The 27,608-nt window shown below is 34.0% G+C and overlaps 1 protein-coding gene and 1 pseudogene across 6 annotated transcripts in view; one reads left to right on the top strand and one right to left on the bottom strand.

Moving 5' to 3' along the window:
* The window catches only part of Ipp (intracisternal A particle-promoted polypeptide), a 37,744-nt gene that overhangs the window by 7,396 nt on the left and 2,740 nt on the right, over positions 1-27,608 (top strand). For 5 of the 6 annotated variants that reach the window (XM_076860512.1, XM_076860511.1, XM_076860515.1 and 2 more), the window contains 6 exons: positions 1,950-2,381; positions 8,273-8,428; positions 9,761-9,928; positions 13,390-13,527; positions 14,508-14,630; positions 16,828-17,048. In XM_076860512.1, coding sequence (XP_076716627.1) covers positions 1,950-2,381; positions 8,273-8,428; positions 9,761-9,928; positions 13,390-13,527; positions 14,508-14,630; positions 16,828-17,048 — 1,238 coding nt within the window. The remainder of the gene's footprint in view (positions 1-1,949; positions 2,382-8,272; positions 8,429-9,760; positions 9,929-13,389; positions 13,528-14,507; positions 14,631-16,827; positions 17,049-27,608) is intronic. The other variant, XM_076860516.1, reaches the window with a different exon arrangement.
* On the bottom strand, positions 7,058-7,271 carry LOC143405083 (small nuclear ribonucleoprotein G pseudogene; annotated as a pseudogene).

Raw genomic sequence — 27,608 nt, forward strand, 5'->3', positions numbered from 1 at the left:
TGCCACCATGCCCAGCTCATTAAAAAAAAAAAAATTATGAGCATCTAATATGTTTTGAGCATTAGGAATACAGAGGGGGCAAGCCTTGCCTTGACAGACTTTATAAATCTAATCAGGAAAACAAACTTTGGACAAAAAGTTTAATGAAGTGATTATAATAAAAGGCATAAAGTAAAAGGAAAGTGTGAGATGGAATGGAGAGTTTATTCTTTTTTTTTTAACTTTTTAAAATAACATTTATTTATTTATTTATTTATTTATTTATTTATTTATTTATGTGGTGCTGAGGATTGAACGCAGTGCCTCACACATGGTAGGCAAGCACTCTACCACTGAGCCACAACCCCAGCCCCAAGAGTTTATTCTTATTATGTAGGATAATTACAGTGATTTCTGTCCCCTATTAAATATAATTAGCTCTTTGATGTCCTCCCAAAGTCATTATGTAATTTAAAACATTTTATCATAATTGAAGATCAAGAGCCAGGCGCTGTGGCACACGCCTGTAATCACAGCGGCTCAGGAGGCTGAGGCAGGAGGATTGAGAGTTCAGAGCCAGCTTCAGCAACTGTGAGGTGCTAATCAACTCAGTGAGACCGAGTCTCTAAATAAAATACAAAATAGGGCTGGGGATGTGGTTCAATGGTCGAGTGTCCCTGAGTTCAAACCCTGGTACCTCCCCCCCACCAAAAAATAACAATTGATGATAAAGCCTTTATCTTACTTTCCCTAGTTCCTTAGTGATGTTTGTTACATACCTGTATGTTTATGTGAAAAGAATGTACTTTAGCCGAACACAGTGGTGCTGGCCTATAATCCCAGCTACTCAGGAGGCTGAAGCAGAAGGATCAAAAATTTGAGGCCATGGGCTGGAGTTGTGGCTCAGTGGTGGAGTGCTTGCCTCGTACATGTAAGGCACTGGGTTCAATCTTCAGCACCACATAAAAACAAATAAGTAAAAATAAAGGTGTTGTGTCCATCTACAATTAATAAAACATTAAAAATTTTTTTGAGGCCAGACTGTGCAATTTATCAAGACCCTATCTCAAAATTAAACTATTTTTTTAATATTATGTTTTTAGTTTTCGTGGACACAACATCCCCATTTCATTTTTATGTGGTGCTAAGGATCGAACCCAGCGCCCCACACATGCCAGGAGAGTGTGTTACTGCTTGAGCCACATCCCCATCCCAAAATTAAACTTTTTTTTTATTTTTAAATATTTTTTTAGATGTTGACGGACCTTTATTTTACTCATTTATTTATATGCAGTGCTGAGAATCTAACCCAGGGCCTCACACATGCTAGGCAAGTGCTCTACCACTGAGCCACAACTCCATCCCTCAAAATTAAACTTTTTAAAAAGGACTGGGGATGTAGAACACTTTCCTAGTATATGGTAGGCACTGGACTTGATTCCCAGTACTGTAAAATCCAAAGGAAACCAACAAACCAAAAACATGGATTTAGATGTAACTTGCTTAGCCATTTAAGATGGGGGAAAGTTACTTAAACTTTCTGATTCTGTTTCCTTAGTACAATAATAATAAAAATGATACTTGCCATTTTGAGTCATAGTGAACGTTAAATAAGTGTATGAAGGAATTAATACTGTGGTTCATTATAAGTATTCCAAAATGTTAATATCATTTTTATTTTAAGTTTTATGCTCATTCCAAAAATCCTTTGTTGCCTTTTTACTAAACTTTTATTTTGCAAACAATAAACTCTTTTTTGTAGAATTTAACCTTTATTTTATTTATTTGTTTTTATGTGGTGCTGAAGATCAAACCCAATGCCTCACACGTTAGGCAAGTGCTCTACTACTGAGCTATAACCCCAGCCCCCCTGGCATTAAACTCTTAATGTAGTCAAGTGAAATATTTTTTGAGAATGGTAAATCAAATGTTTTTATCTTATTGGCTATTTTGTCTCCCTACTTCCCCAGGTATAGTGAACATAGCTGTGAACAATGTTCAGGAGTTGATTGTCGCAGCAGACATGCTACAATTAACTGAAGTTGTTAATCTTTGCTGTGAATTTCTCAAAGGACAAGTTGATCCATTGAACTGCATTGGAATCTTTCAGTTCTCTGAGCAAATTGCCTGCCATGATCTTTTGGAATTCACAGAAAACTACATCCATGTCCATTTCTTGGAGGTTCATAATGGGGAAGAGTTCCTGGCACTTACAAAAGATCAGCTGATCAAAATATTACGAAGTGAAGAGCTTAGCATTGAGGATGAATATCAGGTCTTCTTAGCTGCAATGCAATGGATTCTGAAGGATCTGGGAAAGAGAAGAAAACATGTGGTAGAAGTGCTGGACCCAATTCGATTCCCTTTATTACCTCCTCAGAGACTTTTAAAGTATATAGAAGGTAACTTTCTCACTGTCTATCAAATTAATTGATCATCAAATGGCTTTTTCTCTGAAATGTGATAGTGTTTTCATTTTTTGATTCAGTAACACATCTATTGAAATTATGTAAGTTACAACTTTGGTGAGTAGACAGTATTTTGATATTTCTATTCCCTATTTTAATGAAATTCTTATATATCTTTTTCTGAAATTAATAAAACAGATTAGTGTTATAAAGTTACTGACAAAACTAACACTGATCTGCTATTGTTGATGGTACTAATTATTTCAAGATAAGATTTCCTTTTGCCATTCTGAAATTTTCAGCAAATCTTAATATTTAAGGAAAATGCTTATATTAAAAACAAAAGCAAAACTGAATAAATGCCTCTCACTATAAAATGAATTTTATATTGATATAATATCATAGCCTCTGAGTAGCCTTTGAATCAGCTTTAAATTCTAATCCCCGCCCCCCCTTTGCTGGGGATTGAACCTTGGACCTTATACATGTTAGGCAAGTGCTGTTCCATTGAGCTGTATTCCCAGGCCCAATGCTAAACTTCTTTCTGAAAATATTTGCACCATAGCATAAAATGGGTTTTAATCTGTATATTAGAGATATTAAAAAATTTAAATTTCTTTTTAAAAAGTTCTTTATATTTTAAAGATTTGATACTTTTACTGTCCTCATGCATTAAAACATTAGGTTGTAACAATTACAGATGATCTTCCTACAAATTAAATAGCACTAGTAAGCATCAAAGTTGTAATTCTGTGAAGAAATTATTTTGAATAATTGCTAGTTTTTCTCCACTCTTGGCAGTGTTAAGAGAATTTTGTAGGTTTTTTTTTTTTTGAGTGATATTTTTTATTATACATATAGTGTTAATTGTTACTTGCAATAGTTATTTCCTATACAGTTGCCACAAACACTAAATTAACAAATATCGAGCTATTTCTCCTAGATGATATATGGGGTTAGCTTCCTACCACAAACACTAAATTAACAAATATCGAGCTATTTCTCCTAGATGATATATGGGGTTAGCTTCCTACAAGCCTCTAGTCACAACATTTTTGTTCTCCAATCAATACGAAGCTTTATTTTATGTGTATTTTAATCTAAAAATACCTTAACACATATTGTTGATTTATTAACATTGAACTCATGACCAAGCACTATAACTTATTCCTCAATGAAGCTTGCCTAATACAAATAGTCTACCCTCAGATTCCTTGGTAAATTGGTTCCTGAACCCCCAAGGATACACAAATCCACACATGCTTAAGCCCTTTATATAAATGGTATTTTCATATGACCAACACAATCCTTCCATGTATTTTATATCATCTCTCTATATAATGCAAATGCTATATAGTTATTGTACTGTTTTGTGTAGGGAATAATGACAAGAAGAAAGTCTGTACATGTTTAGTACAGATAATATTTTTCCCAATTATTTTTATCTGCCATTGGTTGAATACATGATATAGAACCAACAGATATGCAGAGCCAACTATGTTTTCCCTGTGAGGCTCATAATAGCCTTGGTGCACATAGGAATACTACATAGTACTTGAGTACTAGAGCTGGGGACTATTTTAAACAGCAAAATCAACAAAAAGGAAAAAAATTGCAAAAAACATGGCCTAAAGTGACTGAAAAAGGTGCTTATTTACATTCTAAGAGCTGTAATAACAAGGCAGAGTGAATCCTTCTTCAATCTCATCCAGAAAGTACATATGAGATGATTCAAATTTTTTGCCATTCTGCACATGTCGATGAACAACTACAAAAGTACTCCAAATATTAATTTGGGGGTTAAAATACTTTTTAGTGAGTAGGGGTTATTCACAAATAGGGACTCCTTAATTAATGAGGACTGGCTGTATTTAAATGCTAAAACAAGGGAGAGGAATTACCCATACATACTTTTGTATGAGTCATGTGAAAATTTAGGAATGGATAAAGGTTTTTTTTGTCTGGGTTGGCTTTTCTCAAGTGCCCAGGATACAGACTGCTAAGGGGAAATTCCTTTGCTAGGAGCAAGGCAGGGTTACCCATATTGGGGCTTGTTTTCCTACAGCTTTTTGTGATTAAAATTAAGTCTACCACTGTTTTGTTTTGTTTTTAGTACTAGAGTTTGAACCCATCGGTGCTTTACTATTGAGATACATCCCCAGCCCTTTTTATTTTTCATTTCAATTCAGAGTCTTCCTAAGTTACTTAGGGTCTTATTAAGTTACTGAGGCTGTCCTCGAACTTGCAATCCTCCTGCCTCAGTCTCCTGAGCCAGTGGGAGTATAAGCATACATCATCGTACTGGGCTCTTCCACTGTTTTTTAAGCAGGCCCAGTAGTTATCATATGAAGGTATTTTACTGGAGGAAAAATCTTCAATGTGTCAGGGAGAAGTAAATTGTGGAGTGTGTGTGTGTGTGTGTGTGTGTGTGTGTGTTGTGCAGGAAATTGAACCCAGGGACACTACCTGGGTTCACTACTCAGCTACATCTGCAGCCCTGTTAATTTTTAAGTTTTGACACAGGGTATCACTAAGTGCCCAGGTTGGTCTTTCACTTGTGATCCTCTTGCTTCAGCCTCTGGAGTTGCTGGGATTACAGGCATGCACCTGCATGCTGGGCTGAAATTGAGGATTTTTTAAAAGTCAACATTAATATTTTTCAACTTCGAAACTTTGGTTATATTTTAGAAAATATGGGTAATCTATTAGAGAAAAACAAGACGACTCCACCACAAAATTCAGAGAAGGAGCAAAATACTTAACCTAAGTAATTAAATTACATTATGTGAATGTGTAGACTTTTCCGCCTAATTTGTGGCATATGCTTATTATAAAAAGTGTAGGTAATACAAATATATAAAAAGCAACAAACAGGAGCTGGGTGCAGTGGCTCACAGTTATAATCCTAGCAACTCTGAAGGCTGATGCAAGAGGATTGCAAGTTTGAGACCACAGGGCAACTTAGAGATAACCTATCTCAAAATAAAGTGTGTGTGTGTGTGTGTGTGTGTGTGTGTGTGTGTTATAATAATACATAATATAGGGGCTGGAATTGTGGCTCAGCGGTAGAGCGCTCACCCAGAATGAGCGGGACCCGGGTTCGATTCTCAGCACCACATAAAAATAAAGGCATTGTGTTGTGTCCATCTACAAAAAAGATTCATATTCTCTCTCTCTCTCTCTCTCTCTCTCTCTCTTTAAAAAAATACACAATATATATTTTTTATACACACACACACACACACACACACACGTGTATAAAAAGGCTCAATGGTAAAATGCATGCAAGAGCAAGGTCCTGGGTTTGATCCCTAGCACTAAAATGTAAAACAATAAGTCACTAAAAGTCTGTTCTTTAGAAATAGCCAGTTTTAATTCATATATAGGAAATATGTGATATAGAGGAGGATTGATGATAGGTAGTTCTTTGGATGGTCTTTAGAAAAAAATTTTAGTAAGAATAAGAATCATGGTACATATACCATTTATAATATAAAAATTTAGTTAAATTTCACTAAAAGGTAACAAGAATAAGAATCCTGGGCTGGGGCTGTAGCTCAGTGGTAGAGCACTTGCCTAGCATGTGTGAAGAGGCACACTAGGTTTGATCCTTAATACCACATCAATCCTAGGATCGATCCTTAGCACCACATAAAAATAAACAAATAAAATAAAGGCATTCTGTCCATCATCAACTACAAAAAAATTTTTAAAAAGAGAATTCTTTTATATATACTGTTTATAATATAAAAATTTAGTTTAATTTCACTAAAAATTAACAAAAGAAGAAATAGAAGCAATAATTAATTTCCAATAAGTATTTCTTCATCTCAAGAAATAATCTTAAAGGTTCATATGAAATTAAGGGCAAAATTATTTAAAGATGAAAGCATAGTTCCATATTTTTTAAAATTTTTTTTAGTTGTTGATGGACCTTTATTTTATTTATTTATATGTGGTGCTGAGAATCAAACCCAGTGCCTCACACATGTGAGGCAAGCACTCTACCACTGAGCCACGACCCCAGCCCACATTTAAATATTTTTTAAATATTTTTTTTTATTTTTATGTGGTGCTGGGGATCGAACCCAGTGCTTCACGCATACTAGGGAAGCACTCTACCACTGAGTACAATCCCAGCCCCATAGTTCCATATTAAAACAGTTATCAAACTCTGGTAAGAAAAATGAGGTACTTAGCATTTTTATTTTTCTTCTCTCTTACTCTCTCGGTCAAGGTTTATAGCCTTTATTTATATAGGTATTTGCAATCATGATTCCCTTAGTTCTATGCCATTATCTCTGTATTTAAATAAATTTGATGATCTCCACCAGGTTTTCTTCCACCGAGTGTGGTGGCACATGCCTGTAATCCTAGCGGCTTGGGAGACTGAGGCAAGAGGATTTCCAGTTCAAAGCTAGCCTCAGCAATGGCAAGGGCTAAGTAACTCAGTGAGACCCTGTCTCTAATAAAATACAAAATAGGGCTGGAGATGTGGCTCAGTGGTTGAGTGCCCCTGAGTTCAATCCTTGGTACCCCCCACCAAATTTTATTTAACAAAAAGCTTAATATGAAAATATACATGCCCTGATTTTTACATCCTAGTTTTAAATAGGCCTTTTGGAAAAGGGTCATGGATTTCTCTGCTAAACAGCCATTTTTTTTAATACTCATTCCAAGACTTCTAACATGATGATTCTATTTCCTAGTATTATCACCATTCCATTGTTGTTCTGTTCCCCACTAGTTGCCATCTCCATCCTCATCTATCACAAGATTCATGAAAGGGTCAAATCCCCACAATATTCCTTGGACATGTCTGCCACCATTTATTTTCAATGATAACTTCTCTTCCATAAATGTTTTCAGCTCGGGAGGGTAGAGCTTTGCTCTTGTTGCATATTCAGCAGGCTCAGAGATGCTTTGAGACAGAATTGGCAGCCACTTCACACTATTTCGGTCTTATTATTGGTCTTGAATCAAGGCCTACTTAACCTACCTAGAAATGTATTCCAAGAGTATGGTCCTGTAAAGAACCCCACCATGCTGGAGATCCAGCCCAGGTTCTGGTGCCTGCTAGGCAAACATTTCATTCCTAAGCTATACCTCCAGCTAAGACTTTTTCTTTTAATGGTTTAGTTTCCTCAACTTTCTTCTGAATTTTGCTTTTTCATTGTTCATCCTTTCTCCAAATTTTTAATTATTGGTGGGAATTCTCCAGAGTTTATTATTTGACCTTTCCTCAAAATTCTTGTGGGATGTAGAGATAAAGCTAGGGAAATAGAAACAAACTAAGAGACAGTCCCTTATTAGCATATATAGTACTTTGTGCAAATTAGAAAACAGTGCTCTTTTATTGGGGCTAGGTCTTAAAAGTTGGCAAAAGAAGACAGATTGATTTTCATCCTCTGTTTACCTCAGCTAAGCACCCTTAAGAAGGGACAACCTGCCCAGTCATACTCAAGAGTGTTTTAGAGAAATGGTCCTCATTCCACCAGAATTTTTGTTTCCTGTTTTGCCTATCGTTTTTTAAAATTTATAACATAATTTTGTATCTTTTGTTATTAGGTTGAAAATTAGATTTTTTTTTTTTTTACTATTTTTTAAGATAGTTTTGATCCCCTTACACTTTTTCATTTTTATTTGGAAATCCTTATACATGAGTTTTCAAACTAATATTGTGAGCATATTTTTAAAACAATTTTTTGATTTAAAGAAAGTATATTCCTCAGTAGCAATGAGAAAAATAATATTTGATATTGAAGGGAACACATGCCATCGTTTGATGATGATTTGAGTACAAAATGTGTTTTATTTATAGAAATGTGCCTTTTGATAGCATTTAAGAGTTATTTGAAATATTGTCTTTTTAAATATTGCTCTAGGAGTAACTGATTTTAATCTTCGTGTTGCACTGCAAACACTTTTGAAAGAGTACTGTGAGGTATGTAAATCTCCCAAAGAGAACAAGTTTTGTAGTTTTCTGCAGACATCTAAGATCCGACCTCGGAAGAAAGCAAGAAAGTACCTGTATGCAGTAGGTGAGGACCTTTAAAAAAGTAATAGAAATTATCTTTATTTTCAGAAGCAAAACTTTTTAATACTTTTGTTTTTAATATACATGTCATAATATGTAATTAAATATGTAATATTTAATTTCACATTCAGGTTACAGATTTATAAATTATATTTGTGTAGCATAGTAAACATTTTTAAAAATACATAGCTACTTAATTTGTCATCTGTTATTCTGTGATCTGAATGTTTGGGCTCTTAGATTAGCCAGTTATCAAATGACTGACTAAAGAAACATTGCTTTAAAATTTGAAATTTTGAATTCAAGTAAAAAATGTAGAGAATAAATCTCAAATTTTTGAACTATTTTAGTCATTGGTACAAAAAAATCAATGGTCTCCAAAGTGTCAGGTGCAGCATGATTTATCAGAATACCCAAGGAGCATACTAAAATTTCTTTTCATTTTTAATTTAAAAGCATTAAACCTGATAAATTTTTGATATGTAAGGTGAAATGGTTTCCAGATCAATATATATGATATAGTGTTTATGTAAGTGCTTTATATATGATATAATTTATAATTGCATATATTTTATATGTAATATGTAAATTTTCACCATTGGAATGCATACTATAATTTTTTACTGATGGGATGTGCAATCAAAACAAGGATTTCAATCTACTATTTTTAATTGAAAAAGACACTAATAGAAGTCATAGTGAAACTTTCTAACTAAATAGATAATCAGTGCCTAGATTTTTTATATACATATGTATTTAATATTTATTTTTTAGTTGTAGTCGGACACAATACCTTTATTTTATTTATTTATTTTTATATGGTGCTGAGGATCAAACCCAGGGCCTCTCATGTGCTAGGTGAGTGCTCTACCACTGAGCCACAACTCAGCCCCTAGATTTACATTTTATCTAACATTCTGTTATCATCAGACTGTTATCATCAGACCTTCTCCTTGCATTTAAGCCATAGTCTTTCAGGGCTTGGCACATTTAAGAATAATATATTTGGGGGCTGGGGATGTGGCTCAAGCGGTAACACGCTCGCCTGGCATGCGTGCAGCCCGGGTTCGATCCTCAGCACCACATGCAAACAAAGATGTTGTGTCCACCGAAAACTAAAATAAATAAATAAATAAATATTTAAAAAAAAAAAAAAGAATAATATATTTGTATGTTATTTTTTATATATGGCAACATAAATAATGCATTTATTTCTTGGTATACAATAGTTATACTAAATGTTTAGAGGTAGATGGCTAAATTTTCCTCATTACTGTTATTCTCATATTGAGTAGTAAAGAATTTTCTGTTTACTTCCTTTTTTTCTTTTGTTTAGGTGGATATACGAGGTTGCAGGGGGGGCGCTGGAGTGATAGCAGAGCTCTCAGCTGTGTAGAACGTTTTGACACTTTTAGCCAGTACTGGACCACAGTGTCTTCACTTCATCAAGCTCGATGTGGACTGGGAGTTGCAGTTCTGGGAGGGATGGTCTATGCTATTGGAGGTAATAATAAAAATGCCTTATTTCACTTATTAATCTAGTTGGCTACATTTTTTTGGTACTATCCTCTCTCCTCAGCCCCTAGTTCACTGCATTCTTATATATGTCTTATATATAAATGCTAGGTGCTATGTGATATACATAGATATAGTTATACTCTATAAAAAATTTTTTTTGTGTGGTGCTGGGGATCGAACCCTTGTGCATGTGAGGCAAGCACTCTACCTACTGAGCTATATTCACCAGCCCCCAAATATATTTTATTGAATTGATCAAAGAAAGAAAACACAAGTTGTTGAATGATTCATATCAGACAGATCCTGTGATTTTTTTAACAAAACAGAATACTTAGGTTTGGTTTTAATAAAAAAAAAAATTGTTTATAAAATGTAATAAGCCACGTATTTTATGAACAAAATGTAATAAGCCATCTATTTGAACTTTACTTATATGTCTAATGTGCACTTCAGACTTAACTTGTCTAAACTAAACTCTGATTTCCTCAGGTCTTAAGTCTGTTTCTTTCCCAGGGTTTGCCATCTATAAATTGTAACCATGATTTACCTAGTGACTTAGGACAAAACTTCAGTCATACTTGATACCATTCTTTCTTTTATAACCCCTATCCAATTCTCCAAAATATAGAAAGGTATACCTTCTTCATTAGTATAGTATAATACCTTATTTTTCCTGATTCTATTTTTGTTTCTCTAAATCTATTCTATACATTATGGCCTATGATGTTCTTCTAACATTCAGGTCTGATCATGTCATTGCCATACTCTGAAATGGCTTCCTGTTCACTTCCCCACCCCAGGCCCCCCAGCACTGGAATTGAACCCAGGAGCATTCTACAACTGAGTACATCCCTATCCCTTTTTATTTTTTTATAAGTTTATTTATTTATTTTAATTAGGTATCTATGACAACAGAATGCATTTTGATTCATTGTACACAATTGCAGTACAGCTCTTCATTTCTCTGTACATGATGTAGCATTGTACCATATGTGTAGTCATACATGTACCTAGAAAATAATGTCCATCACATTCTTTTATTTTATTTTGAGACAGTTTTGCTATGTTGCCCATAGTAGCCTTGAACTTGCTTTCTCCACCTCCCAAGTTGCTGGGATTACCAGGCATGGGCTATTGTGCCCTTTCCTGTTTACTCTTAAGATCAAAACCAATCTATAATATCCTTCAAGGGCCCTACATAATATCTGGTTTCTGTCTAGCTCTCAATCTCTTAAATCTCACTCCTACCATTCTTCCCTTCATGTGGTTGTTTTTTTTTGTTTTTTTTTTTTTGGGGGGGGGGTCCATTTTCTTTGACATAATATTTTTATTTATTTTTATGTGGTGTTGAGGATCGAACCCAGCGCCCCATGCATGCCAGGCGAGTGTGCTACGGCTTGAGCCACATCCCCAGCCCATCTTCCCCTCATGTTTAACTGCACTGTCCCTCTTGCCTTTTTCTTGGAAAAGTTACCTGAGTTCTAGTTTAATTGTTTTAGTTTTCTCAGTTATAAAAGAAAGATGATGTAAAACTTACTCAAATATTCATTCTTTTAAACAGAATGATAAATTTGCTCTTATTATAGAACTCATGTTTGAGAAATATTGCATGACCTCTGTTTTTAAATTTGTACTATTATTCTACCAGTTAGAAAAAAACAATGTGTTTATTTAGAAACTGGACCTCTGATCATGATTTTGTTTTTGTGTTTTTTTCTTTCTTTTCTTTCTTTCTTTTTTTTTTTTTTTTTTTGGTTCTGGGGATTAAATTCAGGGGTGCTTACCCACTGAGCTACATTCCTATTATCTATTTCTAATTCTACCACTCAAACAATCCATGTAATTTTTTTGAATTTTATTTGGAGACAGGTTCTCACTGAGTTCCTTAGGGCCTCCCTAATTTGTTGAGGCTGGTTTTGAACTCTCTGACAGCTGCTGGGATTACAGGTGTGCACCACTGCTCCTGGCTTGCTTTTGTGTTTTTTTTAAACATAGGTAAGAAGTCCATTAGCTGGATGCAGTGGTTCATGCTTATAATGCCAGTGACTCAGGACACTGAGGCAGGAGGATTGTGAATTCAAAGCCAGCTTCAGTAACTTAGTGAGACCCTAAGCAAATCAGTGAGACCCTGTCTCTAAATAAAAATAAATTAATAAAAAAAAAAAAGGGCTGAGGATGTCGCTTAGTGGTTAAGCACCCCTGGGTTCAATCTCTGGTACCAAAAAAAAAAAAAAAGTTCATCAGCAATAAATATTTTTTGTCTCCATCCTGAGTGAATTCAGAGGATCAGAATATGGTTATCTTCCCAGGACTCCCAGAGCACTTGACAGTGTGATTATGTAGAACTTCACTATTTACCGTTATAGTATTTGCTAATTGATTCTTGTCAGCTCAGGTGGTTGTGATGTTCTTAACCAAGAACAATTTTTTGAGCTTTTCTTTATCTGGCATATATTAGGTGCTCAACTAGCAGTTATATTCAGTAAGCATAATTATCATGTTTACATTGATATATAATTCATGAACATAATACATTTCTTTATTTATTTAGGTGTGCCTTAATTTAAAATTTTATAATATTCATTTATTAATTTATTTTTGTGGTGGTGGGGATTAAATCCAGGGCTTATGTTCACTTAGCACATGCTATAACTCTGAGCAACACCTCCATCTCCCTGATTTACCTTTTTTTTCCTTTTAATATTTTTAGTTGTGTAGGGACACAATACCTTTATTTTATTTATTTATTTTTTTTATGTGGTTCTGAGGATCGAACCCAGTACCTCACACATGCTAGATGAGCACTCTGCCACTGAGCTACAACCCCATCCCCCTAGACAAATTTTTAGAATGTGTTTTAAAATACTATTTTAAGTAGTATGTTTTTTAAATTTTTCTTTTTCTGTTTGTTGCTACATAGGATTATGGTTATAAGCCACAAATTGTACCAAGACCAGCTACCCAAACTAATACTTGAAAAAATATAGTAATGTTAAAATAAAAATTGTGTCCTCCAAAATTGCATGGATTAGCTGGGTCTGGTGATGCATATCTGTAATCCCAGCCGCTTAGGAGGCTGAAGAAGGAGGATCACAATTTCCAGGCCAGGCTCTGCAACTTAGTGAGACTTTGTCTCAAAATAAAAAATTGAAAGGACCCAGGATATAGCTCAGAGTTCAATTTCTATACCTACCCCTCAAATTACATGGATTATTTGAGTGGTAGAATTAGAAATAGATAATAGGAAAATTGCCTTTATTTCATAAATAGGCTTAAATGACAGTTCTGTAGATTCAAAATAATGCTTGCTGAGCAAATGAATTTAATGATATTTTAAAATCACATAACAGTTGAATTATCTAAAACAGAATGTTATTGAATATTGTATTATGGTTCTGTGGTTTAGCATTACTAAATTTTTTGTTGTGTGTCTCTTATTTAAACCAGGTGAAAAGGATTCAATGATTTTTGACTGTACTGAATGCTATGATCCAGTTACTAAACAATGGACAACTGTAGCTTCAATGAATCACCCCCGCTGTGGCTTGGGAGTGTGTGTGTGTTACGGGGCTATCTATGCTTTAGGTAATTATGCTGTTCAGTTTAAGGATAACTAGTATTATTTTGAATTCTTACTTTATAGATGTTCCTTCTCTCCAATAAAAAATGTGTATCCTTTCAAAACTATTAATTCCTATTCTCAAATTTGTATTACTTGAAGAATATTGTCAAGTATGGGGTTTTGTTTTGTTATGTTTTTACAGGGCTTCTCTATTATCACTTCTTTTGACTTTTCTTTTTTATTCTCTTTAAGTATGAAGTTTTAAAAGGAGATAGTGATAAAATATAGATGAGCTATCCAAAGAAACACTCTAGCTGACTGACTAAATCTCATGATTTTGATTAAGTATATAACATTTCTAGCACTCTGAATGGTAGTCTCCCCCGGCTTTTTTTTTTTTTTTTTTTTTTTTTTTTTTTTTTGTCATTTTCTCTTTAACTCACTGTGTAGAACTCATGTTCTTTCCATACCTCACCATTAAAACCTATTCTGGAAAAGATATCAGTTATCTGAATGTGAATTTAGTCCATTATATTTTTTCACTCCCATAAGTACTTTCATTTTGTAATTATACTTCAAATAACAAAAAAAAAACATTTTCAATTTCAAGATTTGGAGAATGATAAGAAAATGCTATTGGGATGAGGGCCTCTTTGAAATTCCTAAAATCACACTAAATAGGTAGTATGCTCTGATTAGGTTTAGACCTGATCTTGATTAGTATAACCATTCTGAATTTGTAGAAATCATTTCAAAAGGTCACTTTGAAAAATACCTTGTTTCCTTTGCAATATGTTGAACTTTTTGCTTTGTTTTACTGCCTAGTGAAAGACCCAAGTTTTGCTTTTGATCATTTTCTAACTTCATGTCATCTTGGACAAATTACCTCTCTGGTTCATGTAATACTCATCCATAACTTGAAGTAGTTAGATGTTTTCTAAAGTCTTTGTCATAGATAAGTTTCCTTTATCCCAGAAGTAAACATTTTTCTATTTGATTGCAGGTGGATGGGTTGGAGCTGAGATAGGTAACACCATTGAACGATTTGATCCTGATGAAAATAAATGGGAAGTAGTTGGCAACATGGCTGTATCGCGATACTACTTTGGGTGCTGTGAAATGCAAGGTAATAACTTTCTTTGTTTGTTTTTTAGTTGTAGTTGGACACAATACCTTTATTTTATTTTTATGTGGTGCTGAGGATCAAACCCAGTGGCCCTGCATGTGCTAGGCGAGTGCTCTAACACTGAGCCACAACCCCAGCCCCAAGGTAATAACTTTATAAACCATTTTTCCACAAGATATATGTGGAAGTATGTGTGTTTGTGTGTGTGTGTGTGCGTGTGTGTGTGTGTGTGTGTGTGTCTGTGTATATATATACACATGTATTTAAGTTATGTGAGTTCGGGGCTTTATCTTCACAATGATTTATTTTGGGTCTGTTAGTATTAAATGATTGACACTAGAAGTATAAATCTTTTACCTCATATTATTAATCTTTATTTCTGTATTGCCAAAACAATTGATTTTTTCTGTAATAAACAAAGTTAGATTAAAATATCCAGGTAGGAACTGGGATTGTGGCTCAGCAGTAGAGCACTCGCCTATCACGGGGGGACCCGGGTTCGATCCTCAGCACCACATGAAAATAAAGGCATTGTGTTGTGTCCATCTACACCTAAAAAATAAATATTAAAAAAAATTCCAGGTAGGCAGACATACCTGATTATGCATTTCAAATGTAATCCATTATTGTCATTTTCTCCCATGAACACCTGAGTTAGTTTTTTAAAGTTAGGGAGATAGCATCAAAAGCAGTTTTCACTGTAGCCCACACAGTGGTGGACGCCTTTAGCCAGAGGCTAAAGCAGGAGGGTTGCAAGTTGGAGGTCAGCCTTAGTAACTTACAGAGACCTGTTTCAAAATTAAAAAAAAAAAAAAAAAAAAAAAGGTTGGGGATATGGATTAGTGGTAAAGTGCCCCTGAGTTAAATCCCTGGTACCAAAAAATAAATGAACAACAATAGCCACAAAAAAAAAAACAAAAAAAAAAAAAAACAAAGAACAGCTCTCATGTTCTACCTACAGACTTCTTTGGTGCATGGACATTATTTTGTCTACTCTAAGAGGTAGATAGCAAGCACTGACAAATAGAACCCAATTCTGTTTAGGGTTAGAGAGCAAATTATATGTATCTGTGGAGCAGGAAGCAATTTTCCTATTGTTGTATAATAGCTCAGCCTATAGTTTCCAATTCAAGTTCTTTATGCTTTGTGGATATTGTACCTTTTCTGATTTCTACCAGCATTTAAATGTTCAAACTATATGATCGGACTATATTTTATTGTTTAACATCATAGTATTCTCTAATTATTTTTTATTTAATATTTTTTATCTTCCCATCTAAAATTATAGAGCTAGAGAGGGATCTTAGAAATTATGTCTACATAAACCCTTTTAATTTATAGATAAGGAAGATGAAGATGAGCAAAGTTGTGAGTTGTCTTTTCTCATCAGTCATTACTGGCAAAACTGGAGCTAAAAGTTTACTAACGTTCACTCTGTGTTTCTTAAGATTTCACTCTTTTATAACTTATAGCTTCTCAGTTTAGATCATGAGAAATAAGATTAATAACTCAAAAATAATTTTGGATTGTCAGAACATTAGTTTTAAGTCAATTTAATGAGAAGCTCTATAAATTTATTCTATTGTACTTTAGTAATTAATCCTGCTACCTAGATATGTAACTATTCCAAATTAAAGTCTCTATTTTATGTCCATCTGAGCAACAGGTAGGTTTTTGCTGAAGAAGACAATGTCATTCCCAGCATGCCATTTGCAGGGGGATGTTCCATGTCCCTTTCCTTTTTTATTTATGAGTAGTAGCACTGGATCTGGAACCTGAGATCACCAAGCAGACAATGAGATAGAAAATCCTTGTCTGACAAATTATTTTGTTATAATATCATTGGGTTCTTCAAGATTCAATGTCACTTTAAATTATATCTCTAATTTTTTGTAACATGCTCAAATGTGAGAAGTGATAATCTAGACTGAAGTTGATTTTTTCTTTTTTAACTTTTTTTGTTGTTGATAGACATTTATTTATATGTGGTGCTGACAATCAAACCCAGGGTCTCATACATGCCAGGCAGGTGCGTTACCTCAGCCACAGACATAGCCCCTTGATTTTTTTCTTTTAAATAATATTGTAAATTCTGGAATGAAATGTAGTATTGGCATAGCAAATAGATCACAACTATGACTTTTCATCATTTTATCTTATTTTCTATAGTATCTGAGCAAAAACATTTCATTTCCAGGTTTAATTTATGTAATTGGGGGAATCAGCAATGAAGGAATAGAGCTTCGTTCTTTTGAAGTTTATGATCCACTTTCTAAGCGTTGGTCTCCACTTCCTCCAATGGGAACCAGGAGAGCCTATCTTGGGGTAGCTGCCCTCAATGACTGCATCTATTCTATTGGAGGGTGGAATGAGACACAAGATGCTCTTCATACTGTAGAAAAATATTCCTTTGAAGAGGTAGGTTGAATGATTTCAAATGTTTAGAATCTAGTTTTATTTTATTTTTTAAATGTCCATAAGATCTGTAATGATGTACTCTATTCCATTCATGAGTTTGATTATTTATATCTTTTTTCTTTTCAAAGATCAACTTTTGGTATCATTAATTTATTTTCTATTGATTTTCATTTTTTGTTTCCTTGATTTCTGTTCTTATTTTTTTTCCTTTCTCTGATTTATTTGGATTTTTCCCTTCTTTTTCTAAATTCTTAAAGTAGAAGCAGAGATGATTGATCTTTCTTTTTCTATAATATGAGCCTTTAAAATTATGTTTTTTCAAGCACTGCTTTAATTTCATTCCACACATTTTGATATGTTGTGTTTAATTAGTATTGATCTTGAAATATTTCATAATTTTCCTGGTAATTTCTTCTTTTGACCAATGGGAAGTATGTTATTGGGTTGAGATGGTATAGTTCAGGGGTAAAGTGTGTGAGACTCTGAATTCAATCCCAGCACCAAAAAAAAGGAAAAGAGAAATGTGTTATCAAATTTACAAATATGTAGGGATCTTTCAGATACATTTTTGTTATTGATTTCTCACTTAATTTCATTTTGATCAGAGAACATATTTTGTATTCTGCCATTGTTGGGTGTAGAGTTCCAACATCGATTAGGTAAAGTTAAGTTTTTAGTGTTATTAAGTCTTCCCCAGTCTGGCTGATTTGTCCAACCATTCTGTCAGTTAGCAAGAAAGGGACATTGAAATCTCCATCAGTATTTGTGGATTTGTCTGTTTTTCTTTTCATTTCTGTCAGATGTTTCCTTACATATTTTGAAATTCTGTTGGTAGATATGTACACATTGAGATTATTATATCTTCTTGGTGAATTGATACATTTCTGGTCATAAAATGTTTCTATATTTATGCCAAAGTCTACTCCGCCCAATATTAATATAGCCATTAATGCAGCTAAGCTTTCTTTTGATGAATGTTTGCATGGTTTATCTTTTCCTTTACCTCTTCATTCACTCATTCATTCATTTATGCATGCATACATCTCATGCATGCTAAACACAAACTTCCCCTCCTATTTTTAGTCTGTGTTTTTATAAACTGCAGACAACATATAGTTTTGGCCTCTTTTTAAATAGAGATGGGCAATCTCTGATTTTTATTTGGATTTTAATTTTTTTTTCTTTTAAAGATAGGGTCTCATTGTGTTTCCCACCTGGGTCTTAAACACATGGGCTCAAGTGATCTTTCTGCCTCAGCCTGTGGAGTAGCTGGGCCTGCAAACACATACCACCAAAGTCCACTAATCATCTCTGACTTTTAAATGGTTTTTAGAGTTTATGCTTTTATAATGTAATTACAGTTATAGTATAGTTAGGTTTTAGACTTCCATTTTTATTTATATAATTTGTCTTTGGATTCTTTTTGTCCTCTTTTTGTCTTTATGCTGATTATTTTAGTATTTCATTTTTACCTCTTTTATTGTTTAGTTATTTATATCTTTTCACTTTCTTTTTCCTTTTTTTTTTTTTTACTTTATTTTGTTTATTTTTTTTATGTGGTGCTGAGGATCAAACCCAGTGCTTCACACATGCTAGGCAAGTGCTCTGCAACTTAGCCACAACCCCACCCCTTCACTTTTTTTCTTTAATGAATACTTTAGTGTTTATATTATTGTTGTTGTTGTTGTTGTTATTATTATTATTATTATTATTAGGTACTAGGAATTGAAACCAGGGCCTTGCTCATGCTAGGCAAGTGCTCTACCCCTGAGCTATATATTCCCTGCCCTACATATATATATATATTTTTTTTCTACATATATATTTTTAATGTATCAAATCTACCTTCAAATGATAACATTCCACTTATAATATAAAAATCTTACTAAAAAACTTTCATTTCCACCTCCCATCCTTTGTGCTATTCTTATACATTTGATGTCTATGTATTGTAAATCCCATGATACCTTTTAAACAATTCAAAATTTTAATGAGTCTTTTATAATTATCCATATAATTATAAATTCAAGTTCTGTTCATTCTTTTAAAGAATTGATTTCTACCTTGTTTCATTTTTCCTTAGTTTTAGGGAAAATTTTGCAGAATTGGGGATTGAACCCAGGGCCTCAAGAATGCTAGGCAAGTACTCTACCACTACTGAGCTTTATCCCCGGCCCAAGAACGTCTTTGAATAACTTCTTTAGTGCAGTCTCTGACAGCAAATTCTCTTAGCTTTTGTTTTCTGACCATTTTTCCCCTATCCCTGTTTTCTTTCTTTCTTTCTTTCTTTTTTTTTTGCCTTTATTTTGGAAAAATACTTTGTTGAGTAGATTTTTTTTTTATTATTGGTTGTTCAAAACATTACAAAGCTCTTGACATATCAGATTTCATACATTTGATTCAAGTGGGTTATGAACTCCCATTTTTACCCCGTATACAAATTGCAGAATCACATCGGTTACACATCCATGTTTTTATATAGTGCCATACTAGTGACTGTTGTATTCTGCTGCCTTTTCTATCCTCTACTATCCCCCCTCCCCTCCCCTCCCATCTTCTCTCTCTACCCCATCTACTGTAATTCATTTCTCTCCCTTGTTTTTTTTCCCTTTCCCCTTACTTCCTCTTATATGTAATTTTGTATAACAATGAGGGTCTCCTTCCATTTCCATGCAATTTCCCTTCTCTCTCCCTTTCCCTCCCACCTCTCGTCCCTGTTTAATATTAATCTTTTTCTCATGCTCTTCCTCCCTGCTCTGTTCTTAGTTGCTCTCCTTATATCAAAGAAGACATTTGGCATTTGTTTTTTAGGGATTAGTTAGCTTCACTTAGCATAATCTGCTCTAATGCCATCCATTTCCCAGCAAATGCCATGATTTTGTCATTTTTTAGTGCTGAGTAATACTCCATTGTGTATAAATGCCACATTTTTTTTATCCATTCATCTAGTGAAGGGCATCTAGGTTGGTTCCACAGTCTAGCTATTGTGAATTGTGCTGCTATGAACATCAATGTAGCAGTATCCCTATAGTACGCTCTTTTAAGGTCTTCAGGGAATAGTCCAAGAAGGGGAATAGCTGGGTCAAATGGTGGTTCCATTCCTAGCTTTCCCAGGAATCTCCATACTGCTTTACAAATTGGCCGCACCAATTTGCAGTCCCACCAGCAATATACAAGTGTACTCTTTTCCCCACATCCTCGCCAGCACTTGTTGTTTGACTACATAATGGCTGCCAATCTTACTGGAGTGAGATGGTATCTTAAGGTGGTTTTGATTTGCATTTCTCTGACTGCTAGAGATGGTGAGCATTTTTTCATGTACTTGTTGATTGATTGTCCTCTGAGAAGTGTCTGTTCAGGTCCTTGGCCCATTTGTTGGTTGGGTTATTTGTTTTCTTATTGTTTAATTTTTTGAGTTCTTTGTATACTCTAGATATTAGGGCTCTATCTGAAGTGTGAGGAGTAAAAATTTGTTCCCAGGATGTAGTAGATTTTTTTTTCTTTTAGCACCCAAAAATGATGTTTAATTTCTTCTTGCATTGTTTCTAATAGGATGTCAGTATTGATTTTTGACTTTGCTCCCCAATATGTAATGTGTCTTTTTTTGTTGGCAGCTTTTAAGATTCTCTTTTTGTTATGGGTTTTCAGTAACTTAATTATGACTTTTAGACTTTTAGATTTTTTTTTGTAGTTGTAGATGGACAGAATACCTTTATTTTTATTTGTTTATTTTCATGTGGTGTTGAGCATCAAACCCAGTGCCTCACAAATGCAAGGCAAGTGCTCTGCCACTGAGTACCAGCCCCATCCCATGATGTGACTTTTAGAGTTTGATGTTTGACTTGCTTGGAAGTCATTAAATTTCTCAAACTATGGGATTATAGCTTTCATTAAATCAGAATGCTTTCTGTCTTATTTCTTCAAATATTCTCCAACCCTCTTTCTGTGATTCCATTTATATCTTTATAAAACTACTTGATACTTGATATTGTCCTCTAGTCACTGAACTTCTGTTAATTTTTTCCCAGTCATTTTTCTCTCTGCTTTAGCCTGGATCATTTCTTCTCTTCTATCTTTTTTTTTTAATTAAATTTTTTAATATTTATTTTTTAGTTCTTGGCGGACACAACATCTTTGTTTGTATGTGGTGCTGAGGATCGAACCCGGGCCGCACGCATGCCAGGCGAGCGCGCTACCGCTTGAGCCACATCCCCAGCCCTCTTCTCTTCTATCTTCAAGTTTATTAATTTTCTGCAATGTCAAATCATATCTACAGGTTATTTTATTTCAGATATTATATTTTTCAGCTCTAGAAGATTTTTTTTCTTTCTCTTCATCATATTGGTATTTTCCTATAGATCCTAGAACATATTAATACCTGGGTTTATTTTTCTTTTATTTTTATTTTTTAGATGTTGATGGACCTTTATTTTTTTTTCATTTATTTATGTGCAATGCTGAGAATTGAACTCAGTGTCTACACATGGTAGGCAAGCTGCTCTACCACTGAGCTAAAACCCTAGCCCTTTAATACCTGTTTCAAAATCCTTATCTGCTAACTTCATTATCTCTATAATTTTGGAGTATCCATTGATTGTTTTTCTTCTTGGTTTGAGTTATAGATGCTACTACACATCTGGTAACTTTTGATTGGATGCTGGACATTGTGAATGTTATGTTGCTGAGTGTTTGGATTTTGTTTTCTTCCGTTAGTTTTGAGTTTAGTTTCAGTACACAGTTTAATTATTTGCAAAACCTATCAGTCCTTTTGAGACTTGTTCTTAAACTTCATAAGGAAGGTCTAGCATAGCCTATCCTTCAGGTTAGTCTATTCTTACTACTAAAGCATAACCCTTCTTGGGCCTCTATTGAATGCCCCAAGTGCTCTCTTCACTTTGGCTATTCAGAACTACAATATCACGCAGCCTTGTGTGAAGTCTGAGAATTGTTCAGCCAAATCTCCTGCCATTAGTTGTTTTTGCTTATTCTCATGAAGTCTTACCTTAGCCATTTACCAGTGAGTGGTATTTAGCCCAAGACTTTAGGGGACTTCTATCCTCTGGCACTGTTACTTGCAAATATCTGGTACTTCAGCCTCTCCAAAACTGATCTCTGTCTCCTAAACTAGCTGACTTTCAGGCTTCACTTGAGATCCCCTTCTTGTACTACTATTAAGAAAGCATCCCTAGACATGAAAACTGCCTTGTTTGTTCCTTTTTCTCAGGGATCACAGGTTTATATTACCTGTTATCTAATGTCAAAGCACTGTTTCATTTGTTTTGTCCAATTTTCTAGGTCTTAATGGCAGGAGGACATGTTTGATAAAATTTATCATGTCTGAAATTGGAAATCCTTCCTGTGTCCTTTTGATATATTCCCATTATTCATTGACCATTTCTTTACTTTCTGTCAAAATAAAACCTTTTAAGTTCATCTATGCTTTTTCTGTTCTAGCCCTAGAATCAGCCATTTCTTCAAGAAGCCGTAGCTCCTCTTAGTGAAGAACAGTATTTAGAATTCAGATTTCAGTTCCTGACTGCTCCTGAGGAGTTCCTCCTAGGCACTGAGTAAACATAGCTAAGAATTATATGTATGTATATGTGTGTATGCATTCACACATATATTATTCTATAACTCTGAATATATTTGTGCATTTGTATTTTATTTTATTATTTTTATTTTTATTTTAAACAGAGTGAGAGAGAGAATTTTTTAATATTTTTTTTTTTTTTTTTTTTAGTTTTTGGTGGACACAACATCTTTGTTTTTTTGTTTTGTTTTGTTTTTTTATGTGGTGTTGCGGATTGAACCCAGGCCTCACGCATGCCAGGCGAGCTCGCTACCGCTTGAGCCACATCCCCAGCCCTATTATTTTTAAAAAATATTTATTTTTTAGGTGTAAATGGACACAACAAATGCCTTTTTATTTTTTTATATGGTGCTGAGGATCGAACCCGGGTCCCACCCGTGCTAGGGGAGCGCTCCACCGCTAAGCCACAATCCCAGCCCAACATTTGTATTTTAAAACCATAAGTTCAGGGGCTAGAGTTGTGGCTCAGAGGTAGAGCACTTGCCTAGTACATGCGAGGCCCTGGGTTCGATCCTCAGCACCACATAAAAATAAATAAATAAAATAAAGGTATTGTGTCTAACTATAACTAAAAAATAAAAATATTTTTAAAAATTTTAAAAAAATAAAACCATAAGTTCATATGACAGCTTCAATTCCAGTACAACACTTCAAGTTTTTTTCAGCCCTTTCTCCTTTCCATATTTACATACTATCTTCTTTGTTGACTAAAAACTTGACTCCTATTACTATCAATATATTTACTTATTTGTTCATTCAATTTACTTACTTGCTAGATGAAACCAATTTCCCTAGCATACTCACTGTCTTCTCTACTTGTCACCTCCATGCATTACCTATCCCATCACTGTCCATGTGAGCTCTTCCATGTTCCCTCATGCTCTCAGTTACTGAGTTGACTCAATTGTGCTAGAAGGGAAAAGAAGAAAAAGACAGGAAAAAGTTGGGTGTGTCAGCTTTGGTTCACTATTCTATCAGGTATTTGTTCAATGGTTCATTTATCCATCAGAAATACTTACAGATTTCACAGTATATAAATAGGAATCAGGCACTATGCCCAGAAAGAAGAACAAACTAAATATATATGACCACTGCTCTCAAGGAAGATACATTGTAGTGGGGAATATGGAGAAATAAATAGACAATTACATTATAAAACTTTAACTGCTAAGATACTGAAGTACAAGATGTGTTATGCCTTAGATTGTATAATGGGAATATATCAAAAGGACACAGGAAGGATTTCCACTTTCAGACATGATAAATTTTATCAAACATGTCCAAATTAATTTCCATGAAAAACTAATTTTTACTTCATTCTTTAAATTTTTTATGTTTTTGGTACTGGGGATTGAACCCACAACAACTTAATCACTGAGCCACATACCTAGCCCTTTTTCATATTTTATTTAGAGACAGGGTCTCACTGAATTGTTTAGGGCCTTGCTAAATTGCTGAGGCTGGCTTTGAACTGTTGATCTTCCTGCCCCATCCTCCCGAGCTGCTGGGATTATAGGCGTGTGCCACTATGCCTGGCATTTAACAGCTTTATTGGGAAGTAATTCAGCATTTTGATTGTGTCTACTTTTTTGGCTGTTATGAACAATGCTGCTGTGAAAGTTCAGGTTCAAACATGTTTATGTGGACATATTTTCACTGCTTTTGTGTATATACTTAGGAGTAGAATTGCTGGTTCATGTGGTTCATGTCTTTAACCTTCATAGGTACTGTCAGAGTGTTTTCTGAAGTGACTTCACTATTTTATAAAATCACAAACAGTATGTAATGATTCCAGTAACTCCATATCTATTAAAAAAAAAAGCTCTCCAATTAGGGGTGAATTTGTATTTCATTTTAAAATTGAAACAGCTTTTCATGTGTTTATTGGTAATTATTATATCTTCTTTGAAGAAATATCTACTTCATTTGTCCATTTTAAAATTGGATTATTTATCTTTTTATTATGGAGTTGTAAGAGTTCCTTATATAGTCTAGATGCAAGTCCTTTGCCAGATATATGATTTGAAAAAAAAAAATCATCTTGGGGCTACAGTTGGTAGATTACTTGCCTAGCATGTGTATATGTGGAGCCTCAGCACCACATGTAAATAAGTATTCCGTCTATCTACAACTATTTTTTTTTAATTCTGTCATTCTAAGGGTTTTCTTTATTTTCTTTTATTTTTTATAACGTTAATTAATTAATTTATTTATTTTTAAGTGGTGCTGAGGATTGAACCCAGTGCCTCACACATGCCAGACGAGTATGTTATTACTGAGCCACAACCCCAACCCAGTCTTTACTTTCTTGATTGTATTTTTAGAACTACAAGTTCAGGGCTGGGGCTGGGGCTCAGCGGTAGAGTGCTCTCCTAGCTCATGCAAGACCCTGAGTTCGATCCTCAGCACCACATAAAAATAAATAAATAAAATAAAGGTATTGTCCAACTACAACTAAAAAATAAAATATTAAAAAAAAAGAACCACAAGTTCACATTTTGATGTCCAATGTGTTTTTTTTTTCTTTTGTTACTTGTTCATTTGGTGTTGTAACTAAAAAAAAAAAAAAAAACATTGCTTAATTTAAGGTCATGAAAATTTACATCTATGTTTTTTCGAAGAGTTTCATAGTTTAAACTCTTGTATTTAAGTCTTTGATTTAATTTTCATATATAGTGTGAAGTAGGGGTTCACCTTTATTCTTTTACATTTGGGCAATTGTCCCAGTACCAGTATTGAAAAGATTATTCTATCTCCATTGAATTGTCATGGTGTCTATGTTAAAAATTGTTGGCCCAGGTTGTGGCTCAGTGGTAGAGCACTTGCCTAGCATGCATGAGGCACTGGGTTCAATCCCTGGCACCACATAAAAATAAAAACAAATAAAGGTACTGTGTCCAACTACAACTAAAAAAAATATTTAAAAAAAAGAAAATTGATTGATCATATAGCTGAGGGTTAAATTGGGGGCTTTTAATTCTCTTCATTTATCTACATGTCTACCCTTATGCCTATACTACACTGTCTTAACTACTGCAGCAATGCAATAACTTTTAAAATCAGAAAGTGTGAATCTGCCTGATCTCTTTTAAAAATTGGAATATCCTTTGAATTTCATATGAATTTTAGAATCAGCTTGTCAGTTTCTGCAAAGAAGCCAGCTGAGTTTGTTGGGTTGTTTGTTTTGGTTTTTATTTATTTTTATTCTTTTGGTAGGGCTTGCATTGAATCTGAGATCAATTTGAACAGTATTGTCATCTGACCAATATTGTTTTAATTCATAAACGTAGGATCTTTCCTTTTATTTAAGTCATGTTCACTTTGTTTCAACAATGCTTTATAGGTTTCAGTCCTTGCAGTTTGTTGTTTTGATTTATTCAAAATCGTTTTATTCTTTTTGATGCTATTATAAAGTGAATTGTTTTCTTATTTTCATATTCAAATGTTCATTTTAAGTGTGTAGAATGCAGTAAATTTTTGGATATTGATCTTGTTGATGACAACCTTGCTGCATTCATAGGTCAGTAGTTTATTCTTGTTGCTTTGTTGTGTAGAGATCAAACCAAGGGCCTTGCACATGCTAGCAAGTGCTGTACCAGACTTATATGTGTGTGTGTGTGCGCGCATGTGTACGGGTGTATTCCTCAGGATTTTTCTATATGCAAGACTACATCTACTAATAGAGATTGTTTGACTTTATAAGTCTGTATTAAATCTAGATGCCTTTTATTTCATTTTCTTTCCTTATTTCTCTGCTAGAAGTTCTGTAACAGTGTTGAATAGAAGTGGCAAAAAGGGGCATCCATATCTTGTAAAGCATAAGGATTTTGATTCTCATTTCTGATAAATTTCAAACTTGGGTGATATTTCAAATAATTTTCACTTTTTACATTGCTCTCATTTGGATCTATGTAATATAGAAAGTGAATCTTTTAAGGATATTTTCTGTTGCTGATTTTTCTGTATGATTGTGAAATAAATAGGTTTTAGTTCCAAAATTAATGCTTTTCAATAGTGAGTTATCTTGGTTTTTTTAATGCATTAATATGAAATTGTATAGCTACTATCTACTAAAGTCTTACATCATAGATCCAAATCCTAAAGCTATATAAAGCACACTTCTAGTCTTACAAACTATTTTGAAGTCACTTGGAATAAAGAGCAGATATTGTTCTACTACACAAATAGAAATGGAAAAAACAACAGCAACATAGAATGAACTTCATGATTCCTTGTTCTAGTCATAGGGCACTTTGTGAGAGAGGAAAGGTTAGTTCTAATTATAAACATAACCCCAAAGCATCCTAATTTATATAAATCAATTATGGGTATTTTGTGCATTTGTCTATCTATTAAGATGTATTTTTTTAAAGCTATATTAGCTTTGTGATGTGTTCCATAGTTATAGGTGATCATAGCTTTCAAATTTAATCTGATCCTTCAATTTCAAAGAATTATCTCTGGTTTTGGTATTTCAGAATTTCATTGAAGTTCTGATTTGTCTAAACTGGGTACTAAGGTCAGAACCTCATTGAATTTCTGCCAAAAAGTTCATTTTTAGCATCAGTGTTTACTTTAAAGAATTTTTTTTTTTTTAGTTGTAGATGAACACAATTCCTTTATTTATTTATTTTTATGTGGTGCTGAGGATTCAACCCAGTGCCTCAGACATGCTAGGCAAGTGCTCTATCACTGAGCTACAACCCCAACAACCCCCAATGTTCACTTTTATGATTTAAAAAATTTAGTTCATTGTATGCTTTATCTACTGATAATCTATTCTTTGATTACCTGGCTACTTGCTGTTTTCTCTACTTATTATTAGCTTTTCTGTTTTCTTGGAATAGATAGTTTCCCTGAAGTAGGACATTAGTAATGTTGTATTCCATAGACTTAGTTTCTCAGAACTTCATCCTATATATGATTTATATATAATCTCCTGATCATAATTTTTTTAAATATTTATTTTT

This window comes from Callospermophilus lateralis, chromosome 7 (assembly GCF_048772815.1).
Source record: "Callospermophilus lateralis isolate mCalLat2 chromosome 7, mCalLat2.hap1, whole genome shotgun sequence".
Lineage (NCBI taxonomy): Eukaryota > Metazoa > Chordata > Mammalia > Rodentia > Sciuridae > Callospermophilus > Callospermophilus lateralis.